Source organism: Strix aluco, chromosome 8, assembly GCF_031877795.1.
Source record: "Strix aluco isolate bStrAlu1 chromosome 8, bStrAlu1.hap1, whole genome shotgun sequence".
In the NCBI taxonomy this organism is placed as follows: domain Eukaryota; kingdom Metazoa; phylum Chordata; class Aves; order Strigiformes; family Strigidae; genus Strix; species Strix aluco.
In genome coordinates, this window is record NC_133938.1 from 31,754,189 (window position 1) to 31,780,723 (window position 26,535).

General features: G+C 47.8%; 1 protein-coding gene across 1 annotated transcript in view; it reads right to left on the reverse strand.

Annotated features, from left to right (window-relative positions):
* Positions 1-26,535, reverse strand: part of PAPPA2 (pappalysin 2) — a 94,554-nt gene that overhangs the window by 47,016 nt on the left and 21,003 nt on the right. Inside the window, exons 3-11 of the mRNA XM_074831690.1 lie at positions 18,212-18,357; positions 11,054-11,347; positions 10,118-10,310; positions 8,456-8,577; positions 6,056-6,548; positions 5,373-5,501; positions 3,641-3,732; positions 3,195-3,385; positions 1,870-2,007 (exon numbers count right to left, since the gene is read on the reverse strand). Of these exons, the coding sequence (XP_074687791.1) occupies positions 1,870-2,007; positions 3,195-3,385; positions 3,641-3,732; positions 5,373-5,501; positions 6,056-6,548; positions 8,456-8,577; positions 10,118-10,310; positions 11,054-11,347; positions 18,212-18,357 (1,798 nt within the window). The remainder of the gene's footprint in view (positions 1-1,869; positions 2,008-3,194; positions 3,386-3,640; positions 3,733-5,372; positions 5,502-6,055; positions 6,549-8,455; positions 8,578-10,117; positions 10,311-11,053; positions 11,348-18,211; positions 18,358-26,535) is intronic.

The window sequence follows — 26,535 nt, forward strand, 5'->3', positions numbered from 1 at the left end:
TTAATACATATTATGTGCTTGGCCACAGCAGGCTATCTTCTTAATTTTTCTCCCTCCCTCTCCCCCTTTCTGTTTAATTTCCTGCATGTTACACATCCTGACTTGCTTACAAGTGATTTCGATTTCTCTCCTCATCGGATGTGTTAGAAACTGAGAACAAAGCATGGCTGGAGATCTGCAAATCATAACGATTCCCATCTGCAGACAGACCCAAGGCACATGGTAAATGCTTCGTTAGGTGGCACAGACACACACATGCCTCTTGCCCCCACCCCACTTACAGCATGACCCAGCCTTTCCCTTGCTTATTGGTGCCACCTCTTTAGAAACTCTGTAGGAAGTGATTCCTACCACCCGATGAGTTTTTTGGTGTGGCTCTAACCTGGGTGACACAGGTGCAACAACCTTAAAATGGCCATGGGAGTTAGTGGCCATGAAACACCACGCACACGTGGGTACGCATGTGCACAAACAGCACCATTCCTGTCCGGGCAGGCGGGTGTGCTAGGCAAATTGTCAACAAGAAGCTGTCTTTCCTAACTCAATATGTTACCAATCAGGCAAACTCTATTAAAAAAAGGGAAAAAAGAAAAAAAGAAAAAGGGCATATTTATTACTAGTCCATAAATAATTTTATGGGCGGAAAATAATAGCACTCCTAGAGAGAGCACGGAGAACCAGTAATGAAAGTCTTTAATATAAACATCCATAGAGGAAGGGAACTGACCACAAGCTCCAATAAAACTGGAACACGCTTTAACCCCTGGTGAGAAGTGCAAAGCAAGCTTTCATCTAGGTAGGGCAGAGGGGAAGATTGCTGCTTTCTCACTAGCAATGGAAGAAAGGAGGCACATTTGTCATGGCTAGAGACTGAAACCGGAAAGTAGGTTGTGAGCACACAGACAAGGAAGAAAGGAAAAAAAAAAAAAAAGCAGTTAAAGTGAGATCTTTGGAGAGACAGAGGACCTCAGAGACAATAGCCATGTTTATTGACTCAGGTTTAACAATTCACTAAGTTGTCTGAGCATCTTCAGAAGAGGTCCTCTCTAGATAAAGCAGGGCAAGGTGCCCCTCAAACTGCAGAGGAAGCAGCACACCAGAGCTCAGCTTTCCAGTAACACCGGGCAACAGCCACAAAACCTCTAAACTGTGTCTGTGGTCAGAAAATCAACGTTGTAAAAATCACATTGGCCTAACCCTCAGTTCTCCTCTGTCCTGCTCCTCTGCCTTCCAGGACAGAGAGGTTTGACCCTTCAGGTGTCCTTCCAAAGCCCCTGGCCATGGAGGCAACCCCCGAGCCCCCACTGGGCTGCAGGACCAGCAACTTGGGCACAGAAGTGCCTTCTTTGGTCTGGTGTCACCAGGGCGAAGGAGAACCTGCATGTCACAGATGATTGCTGTAGGTTCGGGATGCTCAGCAGCAACCTGGAGTGCTCAGGACCCCTCAGGATGGCAGAGTATATCCAGCTACCCTCTGTTGCTCTTCACAGCCATGGGGAACAAAGGCAACTAAGACTTCAAACACAGCTTGTGATCACCCTTTGTGGGTGTAACGGCACAGCTTGACTGCAGGGAATAGTCAGGAGCAAGTTGTTTCTCAGCCTCAACACATTTCTGTGGGCTTCTGGTTTTGGGCACAGCCCTTCTCCTGGCAATCTGCCCCAGGATGGGTTTGCTGTTCACAGCAGGAATGGGGCAACTACATAAGACCCAGCCACAGGCATCTGGGGTTTACAAAGAGTTCATCAGGATATGAAATCCTATCTGAGCAGTTTTTAAGACTGCTGAAGCTCCTACAGGACAGAAAAGGATGGGTCTTTATCAAAGACAAGCTGATCCTTCTGTGCCTGACCACACACCCTCACTTACCTTGAGCCAAACTCCCTCATCACCCAAGGGCAGCCTCTCCTCATCTGGATCCTGAGCATTGGCTTGGCTGGGAGTGCAGGGGAACCAAGCAGCCAGGGAAAGGTCCTTTGGCACATAGTGAAGGTGGGATTTACATACCTGAAAGCAGAGATTTATTTCTTTCTCTCACTTTCCTTGCTTCTTTCTGGATTGAAACAGCACCTACAAAGCCTCAAGGAAGATTCAACAGACATTGAGAAGGATCCCAAGTTGATTCCTAGCATGAAGGCAATTGGGATGTGGGTTCCTAAGCAGGAGCAACATCTTGCCACCCACACATGTGCACAGGAGGCCTTTGCCATTTTAAGGTGCTGTAAATATGCTCTTTAAGCACCCCATGGTGTCTGTGGGGCTGAGTAAGAAATAATGAGCCAAGCTGTGAGATGGTAGGTAAGACCACAGCCTCCTGATTTTGGCTGGGCTCATGAGATCCAAAGGTGTGATTCATTTGCCTGAATACCGGTCTTCTGTGCCATTTGATGCCCTATGGTATCCCAGGCATCCCCACAGGCCTGGCAGACAAAACCCGGGAGATATGTGTGTCATTCTAGAGGAGCAGACACCTAAGCCCAAGGCATCCATTAGACATGTACATCTGGGCAATTTAATCATGCTGTAGGTTTCAAGAAGATTGTTCCTTGTATCAGGTCAATAGAAACACATGTAAAAAGAGCTAGATATGACCTCTCTACATATTTCTTGCCCTTCTTCAGCTTGCTAGGAAAGAACATACACACTCCACGTTAACACCCATCAGGCAAAATCCCACTCTAGACCTCCAGGCCCTGCTCCAAAGCCCATATGAAAGATGGGAATTCTCCCATTGATTTTTCCTTGGCTTCAGATCAGAGAGTTGGAGAACAGCACAGATGCTGATGTATAGCATGATTTTATCCTTTCAAGCCCTGACCTTATAAGGTATTAGATTTACGGGATATTTTTAAGCCAACAGTGGGACTACTCACATGCTTAAAGTTGTGCATTTAGCTGGTGGGATGGGGGTGTTTAGCAAACTGTATGGTCAGGGGAGGTAATCCCTGCCTTGATGAAACACCCCTCCACGTACTGCAGTTCCTGGGCTTAGGGACTACTGAAAGAGGGGTGTGAGAAATGCCCTGGTCTCCTGCTGGCTCCCTGCATAGGAATATAGTAATCAATGGACACTTCCAGAGTTGCTCTGAAAATTTTCTTTTTGCCTCAGTACACTCTTGCAGCAGTGACTTCCCCAGCTTTATTGCATGGGCTTTGCTAGAAAAGTCTTTTTATTACGCCATGACTTCACTCACCTTCACAACAGGCTCTCCAGTGACCAAGGAAGCAGGGCAGGCCTCCTCCTGATGGGAGGCATAGGCTTTCACTGCCCACAGATCCACATATCCATCGGGTGTGTAGGGACCACAGTCCAGGACACTGCTTGTCTTCTCGAATGGCTCACACACACCATCCCCATCGTGCACATAGCACAGGCTTGGTTCCCCTGCAAGACCAGGGATGACCCATTTACAAACCAGGCTCCAGGCACATATATCTTCTCCTGTCCCAGGAGGCATGCTGACCATTTAGCCCTGCTATTTCCCACCACAAAAGCCTGACAAGCTTCATGGATCACTCCAGCTGTAGACCCACATTTTTTTGTGATAAAGTGCATCACCCCCTGCTCTGAGCAGCAGTGTAAATTATGTACAGTTTTGATTCCTGCCTCAAAAGGATGTCTCAATCCATTTGGACTCACCGACACAGTTGAAGCCTTTTTCCTTTTTACACTTCCTGGAACAGCCATCTCCATCCAACAAGTCCCCATCATCGCATTCCTCCTCCAGGCTCCTAAGAGGACAACAACCAAATGTGTTACCAGCACCCTTGACTCAACACTCCTGTGCTTCTGCCCAGTCATGAGTGAGGATCCCATGTCTTGGTTCCATTTCCACAGAAGCAGGGAGAAGAGGAAGAACCACATGTGGAGTAAGGTAGAGGAGAGAAAACACCATAAAGAGGTTGAAAAACACAATATATGGGAGAAAGCATGACTGTATTGAGACTTCATTAGGACCTGAGGCAAGAAATATGGGAGAAAATGAAGCTATATAGAATGGAGGATGTAGAGAACCAAGCATCAGAAAGACTTGCTGCTGGAGAAAGCAAGCGTTGGAGAGGGCAGAAGGTTCTGAAAAGGGTCTGGTGTTTCAGTGGGAGCTGGAGAAGGAGGCAGGAGAAGGGAAAGAGAGAAGGTTAGCCCAAGAGGAGACAAGAATCAGTCCTCAGCTGGCATGCATGGCATGTCATGAGGAAAAAAATCCATGCAGTTTCCTTGAAAAGGTTCTGTCCCCATACTGCAGAAAATTGACCTGATGGCAAAAGCTGGCAGAAATGCCTCAATTTGTACCTATTCCTTTGTGCACAGAGTTACTTAACCCAAAACACAAGGAGCAAAAAAACTTCAGACATACATCTTGTGATGCTCACCCACCTCCACCCTTATCTAACACAAAAGATCCACTGTGTCCCATCTTCCTACCTTTGGCTCACTGTTCCACACATGGTACAAAGAGAAACACTTTCACAGACAAAGCTTTTCACATGGCCTTCCCTACAACAGCTCAGGAACAGGAAAGTCTGCCAAAAATCTCAGCTACTATCTGCCTATTTCTTCTCCTCTCACTTTTTTATTGACTTTGACAATGGAGCCTTATGTGGTCATTTTCTCTCTCTGAACCAAGTCTTCAGCTAGTATGAATTCATGGCTAAAATCATACCAGATTACACCACTTTAGCAGCTAATCCTCCTGTATGTTTCTTTGCTTTGCTGAGTCTTGCATGATACCACAATCCCTCTTGCATTTGCTTCAGTTGTTCACTTTCCTCACAGTGTTAAGAAAGCTGTTTTCAAAGGAAAGTGATTCTGAGTAACCTGGAAGTTGAAGTCTGAAAAAGCTAAAATATAGAAATTTGGCATAATTATCCCCAGACGGATCAGGTGAACCATGGAGTCTCTCAATGAAGAGGTGGTACATTCCTTAGAGATGGGGTCTCTAAGCAGATACCAGAGAGCTCTCTAAAGACACCATGCCGTGTGGGACTGTGTCTGCTGCAGAACCTACTCCTGCAGGGCCACCACCATGTGCTCTGTGCAAAAGGTTGTATTGACTGGTCCCGAAGGCAGAACCCTTTGGGGTCAGACTCTATGACAGTTTGCTGAGCTGGGCTAGAATCCAAGCATTGCAGTCAAACACGGAGGATGTTCAGGTTGGACGCCTCATCCAGACCCTGCTTCTCAAAAAAAACATCCCTATGCACATGGCATTTTACAAAACACAAGGTCTATAGCCCAGTGTGCTGTAGGGATTCAGTGAAGCATCATCAGTCAAGTACCCATGGGTGGAGAACCAACCCAGTAGTGCTCTTCGGGGCAGGATGACCCAACAGCTTAAAGAACCTCAGCTGAGAGCGTGAGTTCCTTGACTTACGTGGTCACCTTCCCATCCCCACAGTAGGGTGCTCCATGGACATGGATGAGCGGTGGGGAGGCTTCTCCTGAGGTTGTCCCAGAGACTGCCTGCACCTGGTAGTGGTACACCTGCCCAGGCGTGACTTCCCTGCAGGAACAGAGAGGACTTGAAGAAAGAGCAGGAGAGAACAGCCCATACATCTGCAACAGATTTCCTTACCACAGCTACAGAAATCACGTGTGTGCGCCCACACAGTATCACAGTTTGACATATGTCTTCATAGTTTAAACTGCCAGAGGCAGAGGCTGTGGGAAGAGGGTCTCTGCCAGGTCGTGCAGAGGGGCCTGCTGCTTATTTCCCTAGGGTCTGAGCTGGGGAGAAGTGGCATTAACTTGAACAATCATTTTACTGGTTGTGTTGACGGGGAAAATGTTTCCAGGTTTAATAAGCTTCTTCTAGTTAGCCTGGGCTCATGAGCAAGGGTCATGCTAGCATGGTGGGTCTGCAACAAGGTTCCTCAATGCTGAATAGAGAATCCACTCATGGCATTGAATGTGGTAATTCCCGGGACGGGGTGGGTGGGGAGTAGGGGAAGAAAGACAAGCAAAACCATCCAGGGATTCAAAGGTAGGACCTGAGAAGGTCATTAAAACTGTCCCAGCCACCCACTCAGCCTGTGACAGAGCAGCCTCGTCACTCACGTGTCAACAAATTGGCGGTGCACCTGTGCTGGGGCAGCAGGGGATCCGTTTGCAAATGGGGGGTCACGGAGGACTCGGTATTGGATCATCTTGCAGGTGGAGCAGAGAGTGCTGTGGGGCATGGAGGTCAGAAGGGCTGTGTCTATCTCCATCCTCTCATCAAAGGTGTAGATTTTTACTCCAGACACCTTTCTAGGGATGTTGAGCTTCACGGTAAAGGGGACGTCACAGAAGGTGTCCAGGGGGCCTAGATGGATGGACTCCCCCTGCTCTGTCAGGACTTCAATGTCAGACAGCGCCTTGGGAGAGCCCGTGGAGAGGTACGTGGTCCAGAGGGTGAGGGAATCGGGGTAGACGGGGTGCAGGAAGCGCAGCTCCAGGATGCAGCCATCTGGCTGGGGACATGGCACCGTCATGTTCATGTGGTACAGGTGGAGCTCCGGACTCCAGGCCTGCAGGCTGGGCTCACAGGGCTGATCCACATCTGGGGGGCCTGGGCAGAAAGGACAAGGAGGAGGCTGATGAGGACCAGGAGACAGCTGACCTCACAGGGGACCCACAGGGGCAATCCTTCCTGCAGTATCCTGTAGGTGCTTACACATCTCTGTGCTATAGCTGCACACCCATGCAATTTTGCACCCACTACAGGCATGTACCAGAGCTGGTGGCATCTGCTCTAACATCCTAGAAAGCAACAAGCACCACTGGCCTCCCAGCTCCTGGGTATGCATACAAGCACAGACTTGGCAGATCTGGTGTCTCACAGCCCTCTAAAACAGGGACAATGGTGTCCGTGCTGCAGGTGGTCGCAGTGCCAAGATCTAGAGACAGCCTGGACACAGCTGGGCGACATGAAGCTTGCTCTGTAGTCTCACAGGCACAGAAGGCTTGCCAAGGGCACCTGAATGCCAAGTCCCTGTGGGTCCATGTGTTTGGACATAGGCTAAGCAGAGCAGAGACTGAAGCTTTCCACGTGCTGGAACAGGTCACAGGTGGAAAGGGACCAGGTCCAAAGCAAGTCAAGAAAGCAGCTCTGGAAGGTTGTTCTTCCACCAGTACCTCCAGGACAGTGCCCAGGCTGACCTCAGGTCCCCAGTCTACCTCCCCTGGGGTGGATTTGCACTCAGCAAGAGAAACGTAACGTTGGGCTTTCAGTCTCAGAAAGCATGGCTGGAATTCCTCATCTTGAAGTAGAAATACCCTTGACTTCATCAACCACTGCAAGCATTTCTTAGGACTCAGCACCAACTCAAAGCCTGCATCCATTTAATATTAGTCTTCTAAAAACCATAAAACCCATCTCTTTCACCAGAGCAAACATGCACTCATGTTAACTGCAAGTCATACACAGGAGAAAACAACATCAATAATTCCAGAAACAGTTTTAATTTGCCAGTTAATCAGACAGGCAGAGGAAACAGGAACCACTGACAATAAATGAGCTAAGCTTTGATTTGTTTGGTGTCACTGAATAAGCACAAATTTCACTACTTAAGTTGATTTACACCCTCCCCCCGAACTTACAATGCTAGCAAGTGATACTTAAATTAAGGAGTTTTCAGGCAAAACCTCAGCTACATCCTGACACTCCTGTTCTTAAAGTATGGGCTACATCCCAAAGGTGTAATAATGTCCAGACTGCACTTTCTCTGCAACCACCCCAGCATGTTTTCAGTCGACCTCAGTGGTTCAAACGTGCAGACGTACAGAATAACGGATCCTCTGGCTCCACAGGGTTCAACAGCAGCATGTGCACTTCATAGAGCTCATGGGATCATTTCACCTGGTCTCCTGCCTCCTTTGCTTTGCCCTTGGAGGAGCTGAGACAGCATGAAAAGCTCAACAGCACCTATGTCAGCTGCATGACCCTGAAAGTCACTACCATGCCCACAAGGTGGGTCTCTAAACCAGCATCTGGGTCTCAGCACAAGAGAAGTGATAACACTGCTGTTCACCTTGCCAGCGAGGAATTGCCTCCAGCTCAGAGTGCCCCGGATCTGGTACAGACTCGGTGGGACTGAGTAAGGAGCTCCTCTTGCTCCCTTTGGACAAAGCTGCATCAAAGCCTGTGAATGTCCCTGAGGTTTTGGATGAGGTCACAAGATCTATGTTGTTAAGGCTTTTATTTCAATGAAATGTCCCTCCCTTTGACCAGTATCTCTCACTAACACCTTTCTAGGCAATGATTTGGGTTAATATTGGGGTGGTTTTTTGTTTGTCCAAAGCCAGCTGGCAGTTACCAGGTATGTCCTGGGCACCTAGAAGTCCTTTCTGCACTAAAGAATTTCCCCAGAGAAGACACAACTCCCTCTCTAAAAGAAAAAATCTTATTTTTCTTTTCCCAACAAGATCTCATCTTTGTTCAGGGGATTTACAGCCAGGGAAAGAGGAGACATTTACCTTCTGCTTCTTCTGGGGTCCAGTAGCCGGAGGAATCACAGACCCGAGGGGAAGAGGCCTCATGCACATACTGATGGAAGGTGCCGTCCTCTGCACAGTTGTCACAGAGTGTCTCCTGCTCCCTGCAGAGAGAATACAAAGGCACTGGCATTTCTAACCATGACTGGTTAATTTTCCATCCTTATTTGTCCAAGCAGGATCAGATGGAAAGTTGGAAAATCAAAGCTAATCTCTCAGGAAGCCCCTGGGCATATCCTCCTGCTTGGAATAAGCTTTGTCAAAGACAGGAGAGTAAGAGTGATGGTGGGACGAGATGGATTTAATCCCTCCTCTTCTACAGGCTTTCTGGGTAGTCTTGGATTAGCCATTGAATCGCCTGCTCCCTGCTCACAAACCAGAACTAACAGACTTCATGCTTCCTGAGGCAATGTCTCTGCAGTTGGGTGGGTGCACCTGGGTGTATCTCTGCTGGACCCCAGAGTCAGGTTTTGGCTTTCGTCACTACTGTAATACAAAACAGTCACAATAATATCAATTGAAGGGGGTCACACTGTTCTCTCCAGGAAAGAAAAACAGTACGTTTCTGTGATAAGGGCCAGCCTCAGCCCCTTTCCTTGACCAGTTCATCTCAGGGGTTGCAGGACCCCCACCCTGGACCTGCTCCTGAGCCAGTTATGAGCAAGAGCTGGGGATGGATCCGAAGATCCAGCACCTGCCTTCTAGACCCATGTTTTCCTGCTCCCAATCCACTCTATTCCCCACCAAATCAGTTTGTTTGGATGACTTGAGGCCACCCAGCAATCAGAGGCTCTCATGCCTGTGGGGTGACAGGCATATGCTCTTCTAATCCCTGGGTGAAAGACCCATCATAGCAAGCACCAGTCCTTTGAGAAGGCAGGAAACCCTGACCCAAGAGTGTCCCAGCTGCCCTCAAACAGCACATTTCTTTTAATTGCAAGAGACAGCTTTGTGAAGCAGATTTAAAACAAATTCAAGAGCTCTTTAACATGTGCTTATGGTCCCATAATAAAAACACAATCCTAAAACCTTGTGGAATCCAAAATGTTTTAGTAAGAGGGGCTGCTGAATAGAGGCATTGGTGGTGTATCCAGGTCTTAGTAACTCCCCGGTATTGGGGAGAAGAAAGACAGCCACTCAGCACCTGGGGCCATGCACTGCTCACCAGCCAAACAACACTGGCTCCTCTGCATCTTTTCTCTGGCTTGAAAAGTTTCCTGACTTACCCCCAGTTAGTTACACCATGAGTCCGTGACAGCGCTGGGAACGAAACCCAGCTCTTGCGGTTCGAGCTCCCTGCCTTAACCACAAGGCTGCATTTCCTCCTGGTAAATAGCTATTTTATACAATAAGTGCTAAATGAAACTCATTTTTCATTCCGTGATTGCACTCTGGGGTTTAAGAATTGGCATTGCCTCCTGATGCACTTTGGCTTCCCCTCCTAGCACCCCGAGAGCAGAAAGCTTGCGGGAGAGCCCATGTGCCAGCAGGACCATCACAGCAGCCCAGCTCTTGTGTCTGAGGGCTCTGCTGGAGACAAGCAAGGGGGAAGGGGACCGGGGGCTCTGCACCACAGAAGATCCCTTGTCCCTTCTAGCAGGCTCCCGTGCAAGCCCACGACCATTGCAACAGCAGATCCCTTACCTCTCATGGATGACACCGCTGATGGGAGGAAGCCAGTAGATGCTGAGGGAGTCCTGTGTCTGCCCGGTGACCATGGGAGGGATTGGGATGGGCACGGGCTTCTTGCTCTGGCCCCAGCGCTGATACACCAGGTCCAGGTAGCAATGCATCCGGGCCACTTGGTTGGGGGTGAAGGTGTTGGTGCAGTCATCATCTGGGGGAAGAGAGGTGTCAGGGATCAGCTGGTAGAGCATGACAGGGTTCAACCTTCCTGATGTCCAAACACTGTTTTGGGGACCTCTGGGCAGACCTGGGGGACAGTTGCGTGTTAGCTGCTCTCCTGCCAGGACTCTCTGGTGTCGTGTGTCCCCAAAGCCACAAGATGGCACTGCCTCAGCAGCTCCACATCCCTGCACCGGCCTCAGCAGCCCCCGACTGCCCCGGCCTCAACACCAGCTCTAACACCCGGGCACTACCACCATCCCCCTGGGACTCGCAGGCTGTCAGCAGAGGGGGACAGAATTGCTCTACAGGCTTTGGTCCTCCTGGGCTGGCAGGAGGAACGCCAGTCCTTCACAGCACGCCTTTGGAAACCAAGCCAAAAAGGCTCAACGCGAAGGTCCAAAATTGTAATAGTAGTAATAATAATAATAATTATTTATTATCATTAAGTTGCTTCAGCACTGGGGAAGAGAGGCACATCACCATGCAGACAAGAACGGCCTTAGTGCCTCTCCAGTGACCTGCAGACTGGCAGGGAGGGAGGGAGGGATGGAAACAGCTGGCAGCAAGAAAGGGGGTAAAGAAAATTGCAGCCTACTACATCACTGTCCACCACAAGGGACCACATCAGTTAGGGAATGAAGGAAGGCACTATTGATGGAGGCAGAAGGGAGAGAAACCCACATTTCTAAGGAAGGTAACCCCTTACAATTTCTAACGACTATTACTCATTACCTGTGTAACTCATGTAGTTGTTGAAGGGTGTTCCCATGAAATGTGTCTGGCCGCAGGTGTCATTGGTAGGGTCTGGATCCCGACAGAGTTTACTCTTTGGGGTGGGGGCAGTGTCAGCACAGAGGTCTCCCGTCTCCATAGACGGAGTTGTCTCCCTGCAGGGATCGTCACAAGATTCCCGCTCGCTCACTCCCTTAAAGACGTGGTACAGCCCCAGTACGTGTCCTACTTCATGGATCATGGTGTTTGTGTGGCCGTGCATACCATAATAAGCAGGGTTGAGGACAACTCCACCTAGGATTGCAAGTACAGAGAACATCATTCAGAGAAAGAGACAGTGGGCAGCTGCCGTTACTCACCTGTGCTAGGTAAAATTCCTCTCATTGTGCTTCCAGGTCACAAATGAGGTGCCAGATGGAGACCTGCAGATGGAAATTCACCCTCTTGTAGGATGGGAGGTCTCCTTTCCCCTCTTGGAATGGAAAGGGGTGGGTGGTTTTTTCTTCCGCTTCTGATCACACCACTCCCTCCAATATCTTCAGTCATTTCAGCTACCATTTCCCTCTGTCTTTTGCATGTTTATAATTCAGTGTCTACTTTGGTTCACACTTACAACTCCAAATGAGGTTTGGAGCCAGGGCACCAAACCAAGACAATGCTGTGAGTTTACAGGGATAATCTTTTGAACCAGAGGATAGAAGACCTTGCCTAGCCTAGACAGGTGGCTAAAGCATGCCAACTCCCATGGCAGGTGAGAACAACGAGCTGCCTAGCAAAGTCCTGAAACATGTGGCTGTGCCAAGTTGAAGCCACCTTCAGCACAAGTTCATATGAAGATTCCAATGCGCTGCCTCTGGCTCCTACTGAGAAAACACCAATGATCTATTGCTTCAACCTCCAAGCCAGATCCTAAGGAGTAAACTAAAATTCTCATGAGGTGGTGTTGCAATCCACTAATCTTCTACCACAAACCTGACCCAAATTCACTGTGTATTTTAGAGTGGGATTTTCTAAAACGCAGCTTCTGAAGATCCCTTCCTCCCCTTTAGAGGGGTTTACGTGTGGGTAAAGTGCACCAAGTGAACCGGGTGAGAACCCCCCACCCATCACAGTCCTACTCCTCTTCACTTGGGCATTCCAGCCCCTCAACTTAAGGGGGGCACAAAGGGGCAGTTCATCTCCAAGCCACTTTGGTGCAGGTTCAACTGTCAAAGATGCTGAAGCATGGGTACAGACTAAGTCCCCCAGAAACTGCCCAGAGCTGCCACCTCATATTAACAGCAACCGCATGGAGCTGGACAGGACCCATGCTGATCCTGCCCTAAGCTGCCCCTTGGCTGCAGGACAAGGTGCTCTTCCTCTCCTGCCCACCCGCCTGCCATGGGAAGAGCAAGGATTAATGACGCTGAGGAAAGACAAGTGGATCAGAGCCTTTCTTTTGCTTACTGCCAACATCTCCAACTCCTGACCTGGGATGTACACCCTGTACCACATCTGCTGGGAAACTGTCCATGGACACAAACTTACCTCTCTTCTCTGTCCTCCTTTCATTTCTTTATTTTGCCCAAATTAAAATCTCTTGGGAAACTTTGTATTTTTCTCCCTGCTTCGAGGCTTTTCATTGGCCATTATCCTCCCCTTTCCTCTTCTTGTTTCCTTGTTCCATCCACTTTCCATGCTGTGTTACGGTGGAGGAGCAAATGCTGGGAAGTATCAGCAAGACAAGGGGATGACCCCAGCTTGTGCCCAGGCTGACTCCAGGCAATACCTCCATGGCATGAGAGGCTGTTTTTACCCAGCTGCTTTTAACCCAGACAGCTTGGATGGCAGTGTGGAGAATAGTTGGCTCTGTCACATCTTGCTCCCTCCTTTGCAGGGCCCTGGAGGATTTACTGTGCCAGCTACCTCACAGCAGCCTCTGCTACTGCATCTCTGCTGCTAATTGTTACCCCTGCCAGCAAAGTTAAAATTGGCAGAGGACCACAGTGTAATCCTGACTCCAGTCACATCATAGACTGCTTGAAATCTGCTCCTGGATCAGCTCCGTGCACTACTGAACTACCTCATGTCCTCAAGTACAGGGCATTCCTTCCAAGAGAGGGCTTTCTTCAGATCACAGTGTCCCTGGCAGGACACCAGCCAGGTCAGTGACTCCTCTGGTGGAGCCATGCTGGGTCAACACTGGGTTGAGGCTGGAAAGGGGCCTTCAGAGATGCCCTGAGCAATTCTCTCGAGCCCCACAGGGTTTCAAGAGTGTGAAGAAATAAGAGTGGCATCTTCTATGGAGCATCCTGCGTGTGTGGCTCATGGAAAGGCTGAGACACACCAGTGGCCTGTCAAGTGGCACCATTTCTTAGCTAAAAATTGATGTTTGTTGTTCTTCTTCCCCACAGTGTAGATCTTCTGCCCAGGGCAGCTTGACTTGAGGCAAAGGATGGGTCACAAAGTAGCTGCATTCCCTTTCTCCCCAGTTGTAAAACACCAGAGCAGAGGATCTTGCATCCCATTAGTCAGATTTTGACCCTTTTGTTGACTTAAGATGGACCATAAAAAGGTACAGAGGTTGAAAAATCCTTGTGGGACCTTCATGTTGTATCCTGTCAATCATTAGGTTTTTGCAAGCCTTCCCCCTCTCAATTACCAGGCTGGTAAATGCTATAGATAGCAAAGGGCATCCCGTTGATAGAGAACCCCATGGGCACGTTAAAAAAAAAAAAAATGCTGCTTCACATTTAAATCAAAACAGGGCATGAGAGAAGAGAGAACAGAAAGAAAAGGCATCTCTGCAGCCAAACCCCAGCCTGAACAAGGCAGGGGGCTGCCTGCCCAAAGGTCAAAGGAGGAATGAGCATGCAGAAAGAAAATAATGTTCATAAACAAATAAATGAGATGTGAAAGCCCTGCATGCATCCTGCGGCACTAACCACAAGGAACAGGGCTGAGCACCAGGGGCACTGGAGGCCCTGTGACCAAACAGCCCTCCTTCCAGCAGAAACCCAGCGCTCTTCCCATGCTGGGAAATAAATGGGATTCCAGTACAGGGAGGGAGAAAACTGTCACAGGGAGGGATGCCAAGGCTGGGATACCCTGTCCCTCCCCCTCCTCTCTGCTGGCTTCCCCTATTCCATTCCTCCCCCACACTCCACAAGGACGATCATATTTTTAGTATTTTTTTTTTACAGCTAATTAGATGGCAGGATTAGAAACAGCATGAGAACTCTGCCTTCCTTCCAGAACATCCCTGTCCCTCCATTCCCTGTCCCCACAGCTCCCTGATGAGCTGGGAGGGCTCCCAGCTTTGGACCAGGAAGTTGTATTTCCCCTCTGCAGGATACTGGCTGTGAAGGCAAGATGTTGAAGTGTTCGTAACATCCCAGCAAGACCAGCCTCCCCTCTCCCTCCTCTGCAGATCACACTTTCTTGCCTCTGCCTCCTCCTGCCTTGGGCGATGGGCTAGGTTGGTCTTTAAGTGAACTCTCCCTCTCACACCTGAGAACCAGCCCAAGGAGGCCCCCAAGGTCAGCATTTACACAACCAAGCTAAAAACTTCAATGTCATGTCCCTGTGACATCAAGGAGGTCCAGCACCTCAAGGCAGGTGAATCAGACTCTTCTTTCAACTTCCTCACCTAACCAAGACCAGGCAGCTGGAAAGCTTCAGGTCTGGCCTCACAACATCCTCTCCATCCAGACCAGACCTACCACTGCAAAGCTGGTAATGTCCCCCAGGTCAAGCCTCAACTCTGCTCAAGCAGCAAGAGGTGCCTAGTCATCAGTACAGTGAATGATTACACTGGTGTGGACCCCACTTCATCTTTACTCATGCTTTCCTTGGAAGCTTCCAGTTCCAGGACATTGCCCTGCTTCTAGCCATGATGTGCAGCAATGCTGAAGGACTCTGGTTCAAGCAACCCCCAAGAAGCCAACCATGAATCCTGGGTCAGGGCTGTTGTAGAGAACTCAAGCTCAAGCAAACATGGGATCTTTAAAGAGCAAACCACACATCTGAACCTGTATCACAGGGCCAGTCTTCCCCAAACACTGAGTCACAGCAATTAATGGAACAAGCGCATGACGGTTAGTCAGACAGGAAGACGGCCATTGCTTAAGGTACCTTTGATGGAACGGCTGGCCCTCCTTCAGGATCCACTGACCTCAGCCAGATATATGAGCTGGCCTCAGCTTATATAACTGCAGAAAGTATTTATAACATCAAATATTCACAATTCCCTTGCCCTTCTACCATGTTTATGCAAATACAGTTCACATGCAGCTACACATGAAGTTTAAAGCGTCTGCATTATTACATTGCTAGGGTTTTTGAGGCAAGGCTTTCCACTGCGGAAAGCTAAGTTTTTTATAGAACAGCAGTTTGACTCCTTGTGTTTTGTAGTTTAAAAGATTTACTTCTAAGTTCTCAGAAAATTCATTCCAGACTCCAAGAAAGAACTCTGAATTTGAGAGGAACTCACTGTGATTATGGTGGAAAGACTGAGGCAGTATGGTTAGAGGGAGCAGTGCAAACAGACCTGAGATCTTCTACCTCTGCTGCTAGCTGGCAGCAAGCTGTCTCTGTCTAGGAGCTCCACAAGCAGCTGAAATACTGCCTATAGAAGCATCATAGACCAGTTCACCCTCTCCAAGTCAGTAATTATCTCTTATGCTTCAATGAATGTAGTTGCCATTGGTTGGTATTACTACTAGTCTAAAATGGTAAACCATCCCTAAAGCTTCTGGAAGACTGCCTGAAATTCAGATTTACTCAGGAAAATAATCTGGAGGAGAGCAACAGATCTGTAAATCATCAGCAGAGGGATGGTCACTTAATTTCTGGTAGCCCAAAATAAGCATAAGTGAAGAGAAGGTGAAGACGCCAACAGGAAGGTGAGGAGGACCCTCGAAAGACACATTCAAAAGCCATGAAAGAATGGTTTCTAGGGAATTTAAAGTCAAGATTGCAGATTAAAAAACATCTAGATAAGAACTGATGGAGAACAGTTTGGAAACAGTATGTCTAGTGAGCTTTGGGATGAGAGGAAGTGTTAAAATAGAAGAAGGAAAAGCAGTTGGAGAGGAAGAGTCACATGGCACTTCTCCTGAAAACATCTAAGTCCAGTTCAGAGAGACAAACAGAGCGAAATCTGACCAAGAGTCTCTGGAGCCAAGAGGCAGGTTAGCTTCTTGGAGAAGTCAAGTCAAACTCAAAGAACGAATTTCATTCAGGAGAACCAAAGCGTGAGAGCATCTGTACGCGTGTAGGGAAAAATCAGCATGGCATTTCTGCTCCATGGAAGCAGACAGTGGCATGGGGGGAGCAGGGCCTGTGTGTTGACCTTAATATTTCAAGATCAGGATAGACAGGTGATAAGCAAGTTTCAGTGCAAGGGAAGAAGTCTGTCTTCTTGGAGACAGATCCCTCTCTTGTGTAAAGACCTGTCTCCACTCCTGGTCACCATTAGATCTTTAAAGCTCAGGAATTTTTCTCAAACTACTACTCACCCCTCCCAAGGTTTTCCTTGTTCTTTTCTCACTGCTTTACCTTCATGTCTACTCAGATTCTCCAGTAACTTATTGTGAGACGTTTTGTTAAAAGCCATATATTCATGACCTGCTCAGTCCTAAGTTTCTTCTGTGCTGGATAATAATATATATTGTGCATGATACAAAACACTTGGTGATGTGGTGAAGCCTACTGTTTACAGAGAACAGAGTCCGCCACCACCCGCCCTCTCGAGCTCATTAAATCTAAAACCAAGGACAGTCTTGAACCAAAGTCTTCAGTCTGTGCCAGAGCTTCAAAGAAGTTCAAATCCAGCTTCATACTTCACAGCTCTGGCACCAGAGCCAAGACAACACCCCTTTTCCCCTGAATCTCTGTGGTAAAACCTGATCCAACATTTCCAGATGGTGCCACTTCTTGTGTCTCTGGCTGGACACAAACTCTGAGATGGGAGCTAAATGCAAGGTTTTGATGAAACCAGTCACCCTGATTACCCCTCCGTACAACTCCTTGCGAGCCGTTGGGAGGGGTCTGAAGAGAACATGTGTGGCTGAAGCACTTGCTGTAGTAAGATGGTTGTCAAGCTGAGCCTTGGAATTGATTTCTGGAAGCTGAAGGAATAAATTTCATGGAGATTTGCCTTCCTCAACAACCAACTGTAGCAATACGCTATTGAAAAAACAGTCCTGCAACTCATTGAGGGAGGGAAACTGGCAAAAAATAACTTTAAAACAGGTCTTTAACAGCAGCGTAAAACTTTTAAGTGTTGAACATCACGCACTTGTAAAAGCAGAAGGTCTAGGTCTGCTGTGCAGGTGTCAGGAGTAATTATTTCCAGTTACTTATTGAGAAACACTTTAGATGTTTTGACTGCAAAGTGTAAAGGGCTTTGCCAGAAAACTCTGACACTGAAGAAGTGGAGGGAGAGGCAGAAAAAAGAGACAGCAGAAATAGGAGAAAACACACAATACATTTACATTCTAGTGAAGCAGTTGCCGTTTTGACTGTTTTGTAGCCTGCCAGGGCTGATGACCTTAAGGGTCTGCCTTGAATTCACTGAAGCCAAAGAGAACCTTGCCTCTAGCAGGTAGTAAGCCAAGTTATAAAAACATGGTTTAATTTGATAGTCATCCTCACATTTGCAGCTGGATTCGGAAGTGGCCAGCGCTCGCTGCTTGGTCAGCTCTGGAGTCGCTCAAATCTGGAGTCTCAGCTCTGAAATCACTGACACTCCTGGTTTGTCTGTTTGTCATTACGTGCTGCAAAGTGAAGTTCACCATTTCCAGAATCCTGGAAGACAGACCTGGAAGGTCCCAGAGGAGCCAAATGCAAGTCTAGACCCCTGATGGTGAAACTGCATCTCTCCCCAGGCTCTCTGTCCCACTGTCTCACTGCCTTCACCATTAAAAGTTTCTCGTAACAACCTGGAAGTCCCTTGTCAGGGTGTAACCCCACCACCTTATCCACATGTACACGGGGAACAGGCAGGTCCTTTCCTTACAGAAGCAGCTATTGGTACACCCAAAGCCTGTTGTCATGACCTTCTTATTAAACGTCCTCAATGTTGAGCCAAGTCATGGCTGCCTCTTTTTGCCAAGTCAACCAAGAGAGAGGAAAACCAACAACCCTGACACCCCATGAGCGGGGTAGCTTACTTACCCAGGTGACTAAGGGCCTCTTTATCCCATGGCCAAGTGGCAGCACCAGCCAACTCTTCCCTCACCGAACTGGCGAAGTAAACATTGAGGAAGTGGGTGCTGTTCAGCTGAAGTGACTCCTTCAGCTCCTTCACGCTCATGTACGCCCTGTAAGGACAAGGGACAGGAGATAGTCAGCATAGGCTTCAACGGAGCAAAGAGGAAAAGCAGGAACCACTCGTAGATATCCTGGAAAGTGTGCAGCAGACCTAGAGACCCCATCCTCAACTCTCTGAAACCAACAGCGTTTGGTAAAGTGTGGCAAAATTCAGCAAGTTTCAACAGGATGTCCCATGACACTACTAATTCTGTTCTGTAAGGTACAAATTCTGCCAGTAAGGTGTTTGGGTGGGAGGCAGTCATGCAAATCTGAACAAGTTTTACTAATTACAGTAGCTTTGTTGATGAGTTCTACTATTAGAGAAGGTTTTCGAACAATGAGGACAGAGAGACACCAGAGAATAGGATAAAAGGAGACAAAATTGGAGGACAAACAATGAGAGAAGAAAGAAAATGCAGAGGTCAGACCTGCTAGGGAAAAGAGAAGGGGGTTGATATCATAAAAGTGGAATTTGAGAGGGGGGAAAAAAAAAAAAAAAAAAGGTGAGTTTTCCTCAAGGTGTGAGGACAGAGAAAAGGATTCAGAACTCCAGCTGGTTCCAACAAGGATTTTCAGGGGTTGTCCCTGATACAGGTCAGGGCAGGAGTGGACAACAAACCTTATTTTTGGGAGCAGAGAGGGTTTGCCAGCTGGGGGCAAGAAGTCTCTTCTCCAGCTTCTCTAGTCTGTCTGGAGAAGCTCACGACCATGGCCCTCCACTCTAACCTTTCCCCCAGGACAACCAGTATGCCAGAGGTGGCAGCGCATGGTAAGAACAAGGAGTCCCTGCAGAACACAGGCACATAACACATCAAGAAACATGTTGCTTCACCCCTATCCCTGTGTATTGTATAAGCAAGAGCATGAGAAAAAGGTGTCTCAGAATTTGCTCCAAGAAATCTCTCTTCCAGCTCAGCTCAAAACGGACCTTGGAGAAGAGTGCTGCTCGGGTCCCCCCAGCACTGAGCCAACAGCAGGGCCCTCTTCACATAGATCTGTCTCTCTGCACATGATCCAAATCCTCTCTGAGAGGTGGTCTGGGATGTCTGCAGCAACCAGGGCAGAGAAGCACAGGAACTCCCAGAATAAGCTAAACGGGGAGAGACGGACATCTCTGGAGACAGATCCATCAAAGGGCATGTTTAATGGGGAAAGTCTTCTGACAACACTGCTGGCTGTCTCTCCTCCCATCTCCAGAGCTGGGAATAAAGACTTGCAGGAGCAGAAAAAATACTGAAATGAGGATATCAAAGACATCCATTTCTAAAGGGCATGGGAAGGTAATGGGCTGGGAGAGGTGAGTAGGCAATAGGCATTGCAGCAGAGCAGTTACACCCGTGGGTATGTCTGGGTGTCCACAAAATGATCCTTACAACGTGGCACATCTCTCAGCACTTGCACAAAAAAACCCAGCAGACAGGAATTTTAGGTTTCACTCTCCCCTCTGCGTGGTTGTTTCTGCACAGGTCAGAGGTCTATATTACATTCACCCATACACCAACAGTCCAAGCATTGATCTTTAGGGAGTTCATGTCCTCAGCTGTGTAAAACGATCAGGATCTAACTTAATAATAACAATAATAATTCCAATAATAATAGCACTGGGATTGTAGAGCCTTGAGTTGTGCTGCAAATGCCAGATACTCTTTTAAATCAAGGACTACTGTTTCCACCATCAGTGCCATTAACCTCACGGGCTGAGATGGCATTAGGACAGCTAGCCTTAGAAGACACCGTCTCTAAGTCTCTAAGACTTGTCTCTAAGTATTCAAAAATCTGAGGGCCCTGACCCGCCGTTTGTGAAGCCATTAATTTAAGAGATTCTAAGCAGGAAAAAAACTCATGGAAAGGCTTCAAATACATCACTGTGGAATGATGATGGAAATGCACCATTGTGGAAATATGTCATAAGAATGACTAAACCTGCAGCATAAGGCCAACAGCAACATTAAGGTGGTGGAAAGCATTTCACTTATTCCCATGCTTCCAGGAGCAATTGGCATCTTTGAGCTGCACAGAGAGATTATGAAGGGAAAGCGATCATTTCCTTACACTGGACTAGCCATGAAGGCACACCAGCTATATTTGAATGAGCAGCTTCTGTGGAAGCGGTGTCCATTAGTGCATTCCTCAGTGCACTGAATTATGGAAGGAAGGACAAAAAAGCTGAGCATGGGCTAACAGGAAAAAGGCATGTGCTCACTGCAGATGTGAAGTGAGAAGGGAAACCAATGAGAGATGTGCAAATACACTGTTTGAGATGGCAACATCCCTAGTCAAGTTGTTATACCAACAGACTTGTTTAGAAAGAGAGAGGTTGCCACAGCAAATGGGAGAGAAGGAGGAAAAAGTGAAGAAATAGAGGAAAAGTATTGCAGAAGTAGACTAGAGCGGGATGGCATGTGGAGCAGAGCGTGGTAAACCCAAGGGTGGCCACTTCCCTGGATCTGAAATAGTAGAGACTTTCAGAAGCCATTGTTGTCTTGGGAGGTGCCAGATAATCAGGATCTGATGACTGCCTCTCCCCTTCCAGTCAGCCCCAATAGGCCATCCTGGGCTGGAGACATCTCACCCACCTTCCCAGCGACAAAGCAGCACTGAAACTTCAGTCACTTTGGAAAAACTTGACTGGACTATATGGCAGCACTTAATGGTGAGATGAGGTGACCAGCTTGTCTTCACCAGGCCCTGAGATCTCCCACCACAAAGCAGCATTCCCAGAACACTTTCCCGAGCCACATCAGCTTGCGGAGAGAAAAGTCTCCCAACCGGAAACGGCAAATTAGGAGAACATGATCTCTTCTCTGTGATGTCTAGCCTGAGCATCCCAGACACGCGCCACGCTGACGCCATCCCTTCAACCCAACCAAGACGGGAGCAGGCTGGGAGGAATAGATAGGGAGAAGAATAAATAAACCTGAAGGACATATTTGTGGCATGACTCGGAAGGAAGAGAAGCAAAAATTTCATAGAAATAGAGCATAAAGGAGGGGGAAGGGGGAGAGAAAGTCTCCTTCATGCACCAGAGCTGCTCGGGGAACACAGACTTAAAAATAACTTTGATTCCTGACCTATGATATCTTGGAAAAATAGCCCCAAACGCTTCCAGGCTGTTCAAATTCCGAGAGCTGACGTCAGCCCTATTCAGAGGGATATTCCCGCCGTCCCTCTTCTGGAGACATGATGTTTTTCTGGCTGTCGCCTGCCATTCCCTTGACACTAGCAACATTTTTTGTCAACCCTTAATTATAAATAACTGTAATTTCCTCCATTGAGAGATTTGGATGGTTCAGGGCTGTGTCAGGGGTAGGGGGAGCCATTCCAGCACTAAGAGATGGTAAGATGGATGGAGAAGGAGAGGAAAGGACCTTGATTTCACCCACTGCAACATAGAAAGCACAAATATCCTCCTGCTAGTGTCCCCAAAGACACAACCAAGACCAAAACAACTCTAGAATGGGCAACTCCAATTCCCCTCGATCCACATTTCCCACTGGCATCCTTAGCTTAGACAACGAGCATGTAGCTGGCGTCTTCGCCTGTCACTTACTGACAAGGTCATGCTCTCCCTCTTCCTCAGCGCTTCTGTGATTTTCCCAGGGGAAGGCAGAGCAGCCTTCGGTCTCCACAAACAGCCTAAATGACAGCCCTCTGTTCTGCTCCCCAAATAGCTTCTCAACGCCTGAAAGACTGGAGTATTCCAAACTAGGTGGTATTTACAGCAGGGTGGACACTGCAAGCCAACACACAAACACAAGGAAGGCCAGAAGGATACGTGAAGGCACAGCTATCAGCTAAGAAGCAAAAAACACCAACCCCAAAGAATAAGGCAGAGGATAGGAGACAGACAGAAAGGCCATCAGGTTTTTCAGATTCAAAGCAAATGGTTTTCAAAGAGCACCCGAAACTCATTGGTGAGAAGTTAGCTGCATAGTAGTACCACCTTGATCTGGGAAGTATTTGCAACTCTGGGGGAGTGGAGCTTGCAAGAAGAGCATAGGCAACAGTAAAGAGAGATTGGGGATGGGAAGACCATGGATTTCCATTATTAAAAATGAGTGTGGGCATGAACACCATCTGAAATTATGGTTTTTGAGGGAACGAGTCCAAATATGAGGGCCTCCCTCATGACAGTGCTGACCTGTGATATTGTTGACTTAAAGTTCTGCTGAATGACACTAGCTGACAACCTGACTCTAAGGCAGGCTTAGGTACCACACTGCATACTGCTTTACTTGTGGGACTCACGGTTGGCAGAAGGCAAGATGGGGAAGAAGCCTGGACCTTGTATTGCTCTACAGCAGCACAATAGAACCACACTGACACTTGTGTGGTCCCGGTGCTGGGCTGGATTGGGAGCTCATGGCTCTGTGTGGGACTTAATGATGTGCTGTCATTGTGTGACATTTCAGGCTATCAAAAAAAGGAAAGGAAGATGAAGTGCAGCAGCTTCAGTGACTGTGTCATAATAGAATAGTGGAATCAGAGACTCATAACTGCGGATGCAGAGGACCTCTACAGGTCATCTAGTCTGACTCTCTTGTTCAAAACAGGTCTAATTGAATCAGGTTGCTCAGGGCCATGTCCAGCTGAGACCTGAACAGCTCTGACGACAGACATTTCACAATTTCTCTTGGCAACCTATTCCAGTATTTAACCACCCTCATGGTAAAAAAAAATCCTAATGTCTAATCCAAATTTCTCACATTCCAACTTGTGCTCCATTGCTTGCTGTCCTATCATCATGAATCTTGGAGTTCTGCTCCATCTTCTCCGTGTCACCCCATCACATCAAATTGGAAAACCATCAAATGACTAGAGCTTTGCATGGAAAACTATTACTGCACTGGACCTCACCACATTAAGGTCTAAAGACCCAAAGCTTCCTTTCTGAACAGTTGAAAAATCACACTCCACTCATGATCCCAGGCCTCCCTGGAAAACCCTCACATCCCTTTCTCATGCTTTTCCTTGGACAATTTTGCTCTAGCCTATGGGACAGACAGCATCTTTGTACTTGTGGATGTGAGTCAAGCTCTGGGCTGGCTTGGTGAAAGGAGAAGACCTGACATACTCTGGAGAGACAGAGCTGTTGCTGCTTTTCCAGGCAGCAATTTCTGGCAGCAACAGCAGGACCACTGCTGTGTACAGGTGAGAGAGAGGAGAGGATCTGCTTATCTATGGGGCAGTAGAATGGACAATCCTGCTGTAACACAAGCCTGATGTGGTTTAAGGTGGGAGAAGAGGAACAAGACTGGCACTTTCTAGTGACAGCCATATCATAACAGGAAGTCTTGGGGCCACAAAAGTAGCCATTACCACTGAAAGGCAAAATACAGCACTTCTGAATGAAAAGCAAGGCCAGCACGTACCCCATACAGTACCATAAATCAAAGTGAATTCTCTGGGTACTGCAAAGGACGCAGTGTGTAATGCCACAGGAATTCCACTGCAATTCAAAAATAGGAGTCTTTTCCCTGTAGACGTTTCAGAAGGGATGTGGGAGTGAGGTTGGGTGGAAGTTGTCCAAGTGCCCTCCATGGACAGCTGGAAAATACTTGAGACCCAGCCAGATCCAGCTAACTATACAGCCTAATGAAGTCACAGGGGATTCCTGGCTCTGCTTTCATGTCCTTCACCCACTGCAAGGAAATTCCTCTTCCTACTCCCCCCAAGCAGAGAGGCTCCCTTTTTCCCCAAACCTCTGCTTGACAAATGAGGAATTCCTCAGAATTCCCAGGAAAGAGCATCAGTCTGCCACTAACATTTTTGGTGTGCTGACAACACATTCCCTCAAGGCTGCAAAGGGTTAACGCAACACACAGCAACCTTGCATCTGAGGCACCAGCCAAAAGTCCAAGAGCTACAACTCAATTCATAAAGACAGGTGCTGAGTCAAGTGGCATGAATATTTTCAGAGAGCAGACTCTCTAAACTCTCCATATCATCAATGAAGAGATGCTCCTCTGGACGATGAGCCAGGATAAATGTCTTCCAATTCACCCCTGCCAAAGGACTCCTCTCCATGGTGAATCTTTAGGGGGCTCTCTGACATGAATCCTCCTTGCCAGAATTTGTAAACCCTTATCCCTGTTCCCAGAACATGAACTCCCAGCTGATGCTCAGCCTTGCCTCCCTTCTGCCCTGCCGCTGACAGGCAAAGCCCACTACCATGACGTAAAAAGGACATGGTACCATCTTGGCACAGCACACAAGCCAAGACAGGTTGCTTGGTCTGCCTCTAGACTAGACTGATGGTCACTCTCATAACTGCAGCTGCCTCACACTCTGGGTTTACCTACCCTGAAATTTCTGGCATTAAAGCAGCTGGGGGGATGCTGTGTTTTTAGGCAAAAGCTTAAGTCCTTCTGTACTTGTTAAGTCTATTTGTATCCCCATGACCATGGTCTAGCAGCTCTGACTCCAGTCCAGCACTATGCTGGTACGCCACAAACATCATTGCCAGCATCATGACAACTTGACAAGGCAGCAGCATCCAAATGACTCTCATCTGGACAAGCTTTGGTAACACAGCCAGATACAACACACATGCAAGAGGTGAAGGGAAGGCTAACGAACAGCCAGACATTCCCCTAGGATCACAGGACGCACCACACTGCTGGAATAATACCCTCTTTAGTCCACAGGAATCTCTCATCAGCTTCACTGGGTGTTGGACTCCAGCCAAAGAGCATTTGGGTACGCAAGGAATGAGGGCATCGCACACCTCTGGGACATGCCTGGAAAAACTCACCTCTGAGGCACTGACAGCATGAGTAGAACAGCAGCCTGGGAAGCACCCATCACTGGCAACACTGCTTAAGAGACAGTTTAAAATTTGCCTGAGTATCAAGATGTCAAAGAGAGGAACAGGGCAAAACAGTCCTACAGGAGGGCCTTCAGGATCAGGGGTTTCCCTTATGCATGAGAAATTCCTGTTGGATTCAGAGGTAACCCTCAATCTCCATGTGGGAAGTGAATTTAGCTTTGGGACTGAAGCAGTAGCATATGCTGCAGGGTCAGAGTTGCACTGGCAAAGCTGGGATCAAAAAGACAACTTGTGGTTCGAGAGCATGACCCTTCCATATAGATTTACTGGGGAAAGGGACCAAGAAGGCTGCAGATCTCTAGCACACAGCAGGCAAGTTCCCAGTTACATCAGGTGGTAGTTCACAACTTCTTGAGGTCAGACTTGGGCAACAAAGACTATAACATTAGTGTTAGACCAGAAAGCCCTGCAGGGCATTTTGCCCTGAGATAGGATGAAGAATAAGCGTTGTTAACAATGGCACAGCCCAGCTATTCCTGGAAGTGTTTGCTTAAAAGTTATTCACTAAATCATCACTGCACCATCCAAAGACAATGCTAATTTAGGTCTGGTTTTGGTAGGCAGTGGAGAAATTATGGAAGAGCTGATGAGAGAAAGAAAACTTGGCCTGAACTAGTAATGTGTTGATTCAAATCAACTTAAATGGAGGGATGAACACAGGTCTTGGAACTAACAATTGAAAACCAGGACTGACCAGCAGACACCACTGCCTGCGAGATGCTGGGGAGAAGGGGGTGAAACGTGAATTTCCTGAAATCAAGCTGACTCCAGTGAAAACAAAGAGTAAAAGACCCTTTTAGAAATAAAAAGAGCAAAAGAAGGAAGGAGCAGATCTGCTGAGCAAGGAAGGTGGAGCTGAAGCTCAGCATAATTGAGATGCATCCCTGGAGAAAATTAACGTATGGTCTTCACCTTTATTCAGGATTGTGAAGCAGAATTCAAGTTCCCTTCTAGTGGAACAACAAAATTAATGGCATAGTACTGGAGCAGAGCTCAAGATAAAAAAAATAAAGGTGGCAGCGGTTGGATGGGGGCTTAAGTGCCATTTGAACTAGATGGGAGGGAAGATGAACCTCTGGTGCAGTGGCAGTGAGTCCCAACTCTGAAAGGGGCAGCATGTACAAATCAGAACAAGGGGCAAAAAGCAGGAGGGAAGAGTGCAGATATAGAAATGTTCATAGATAAATGAAACTCAGTGTGTGTAATAAATTTGCAGCAGGAGCCTGGGGAAATGCCACCCTAAATCCAGAAGGACTGACCACAGGGGGGGCATATGACTGGAGAACAGGTAATATGATATATGCAGTGATGTCTACGGGGGTGAACAAAGATCATAACAAGACAGGCTGATCTTCTG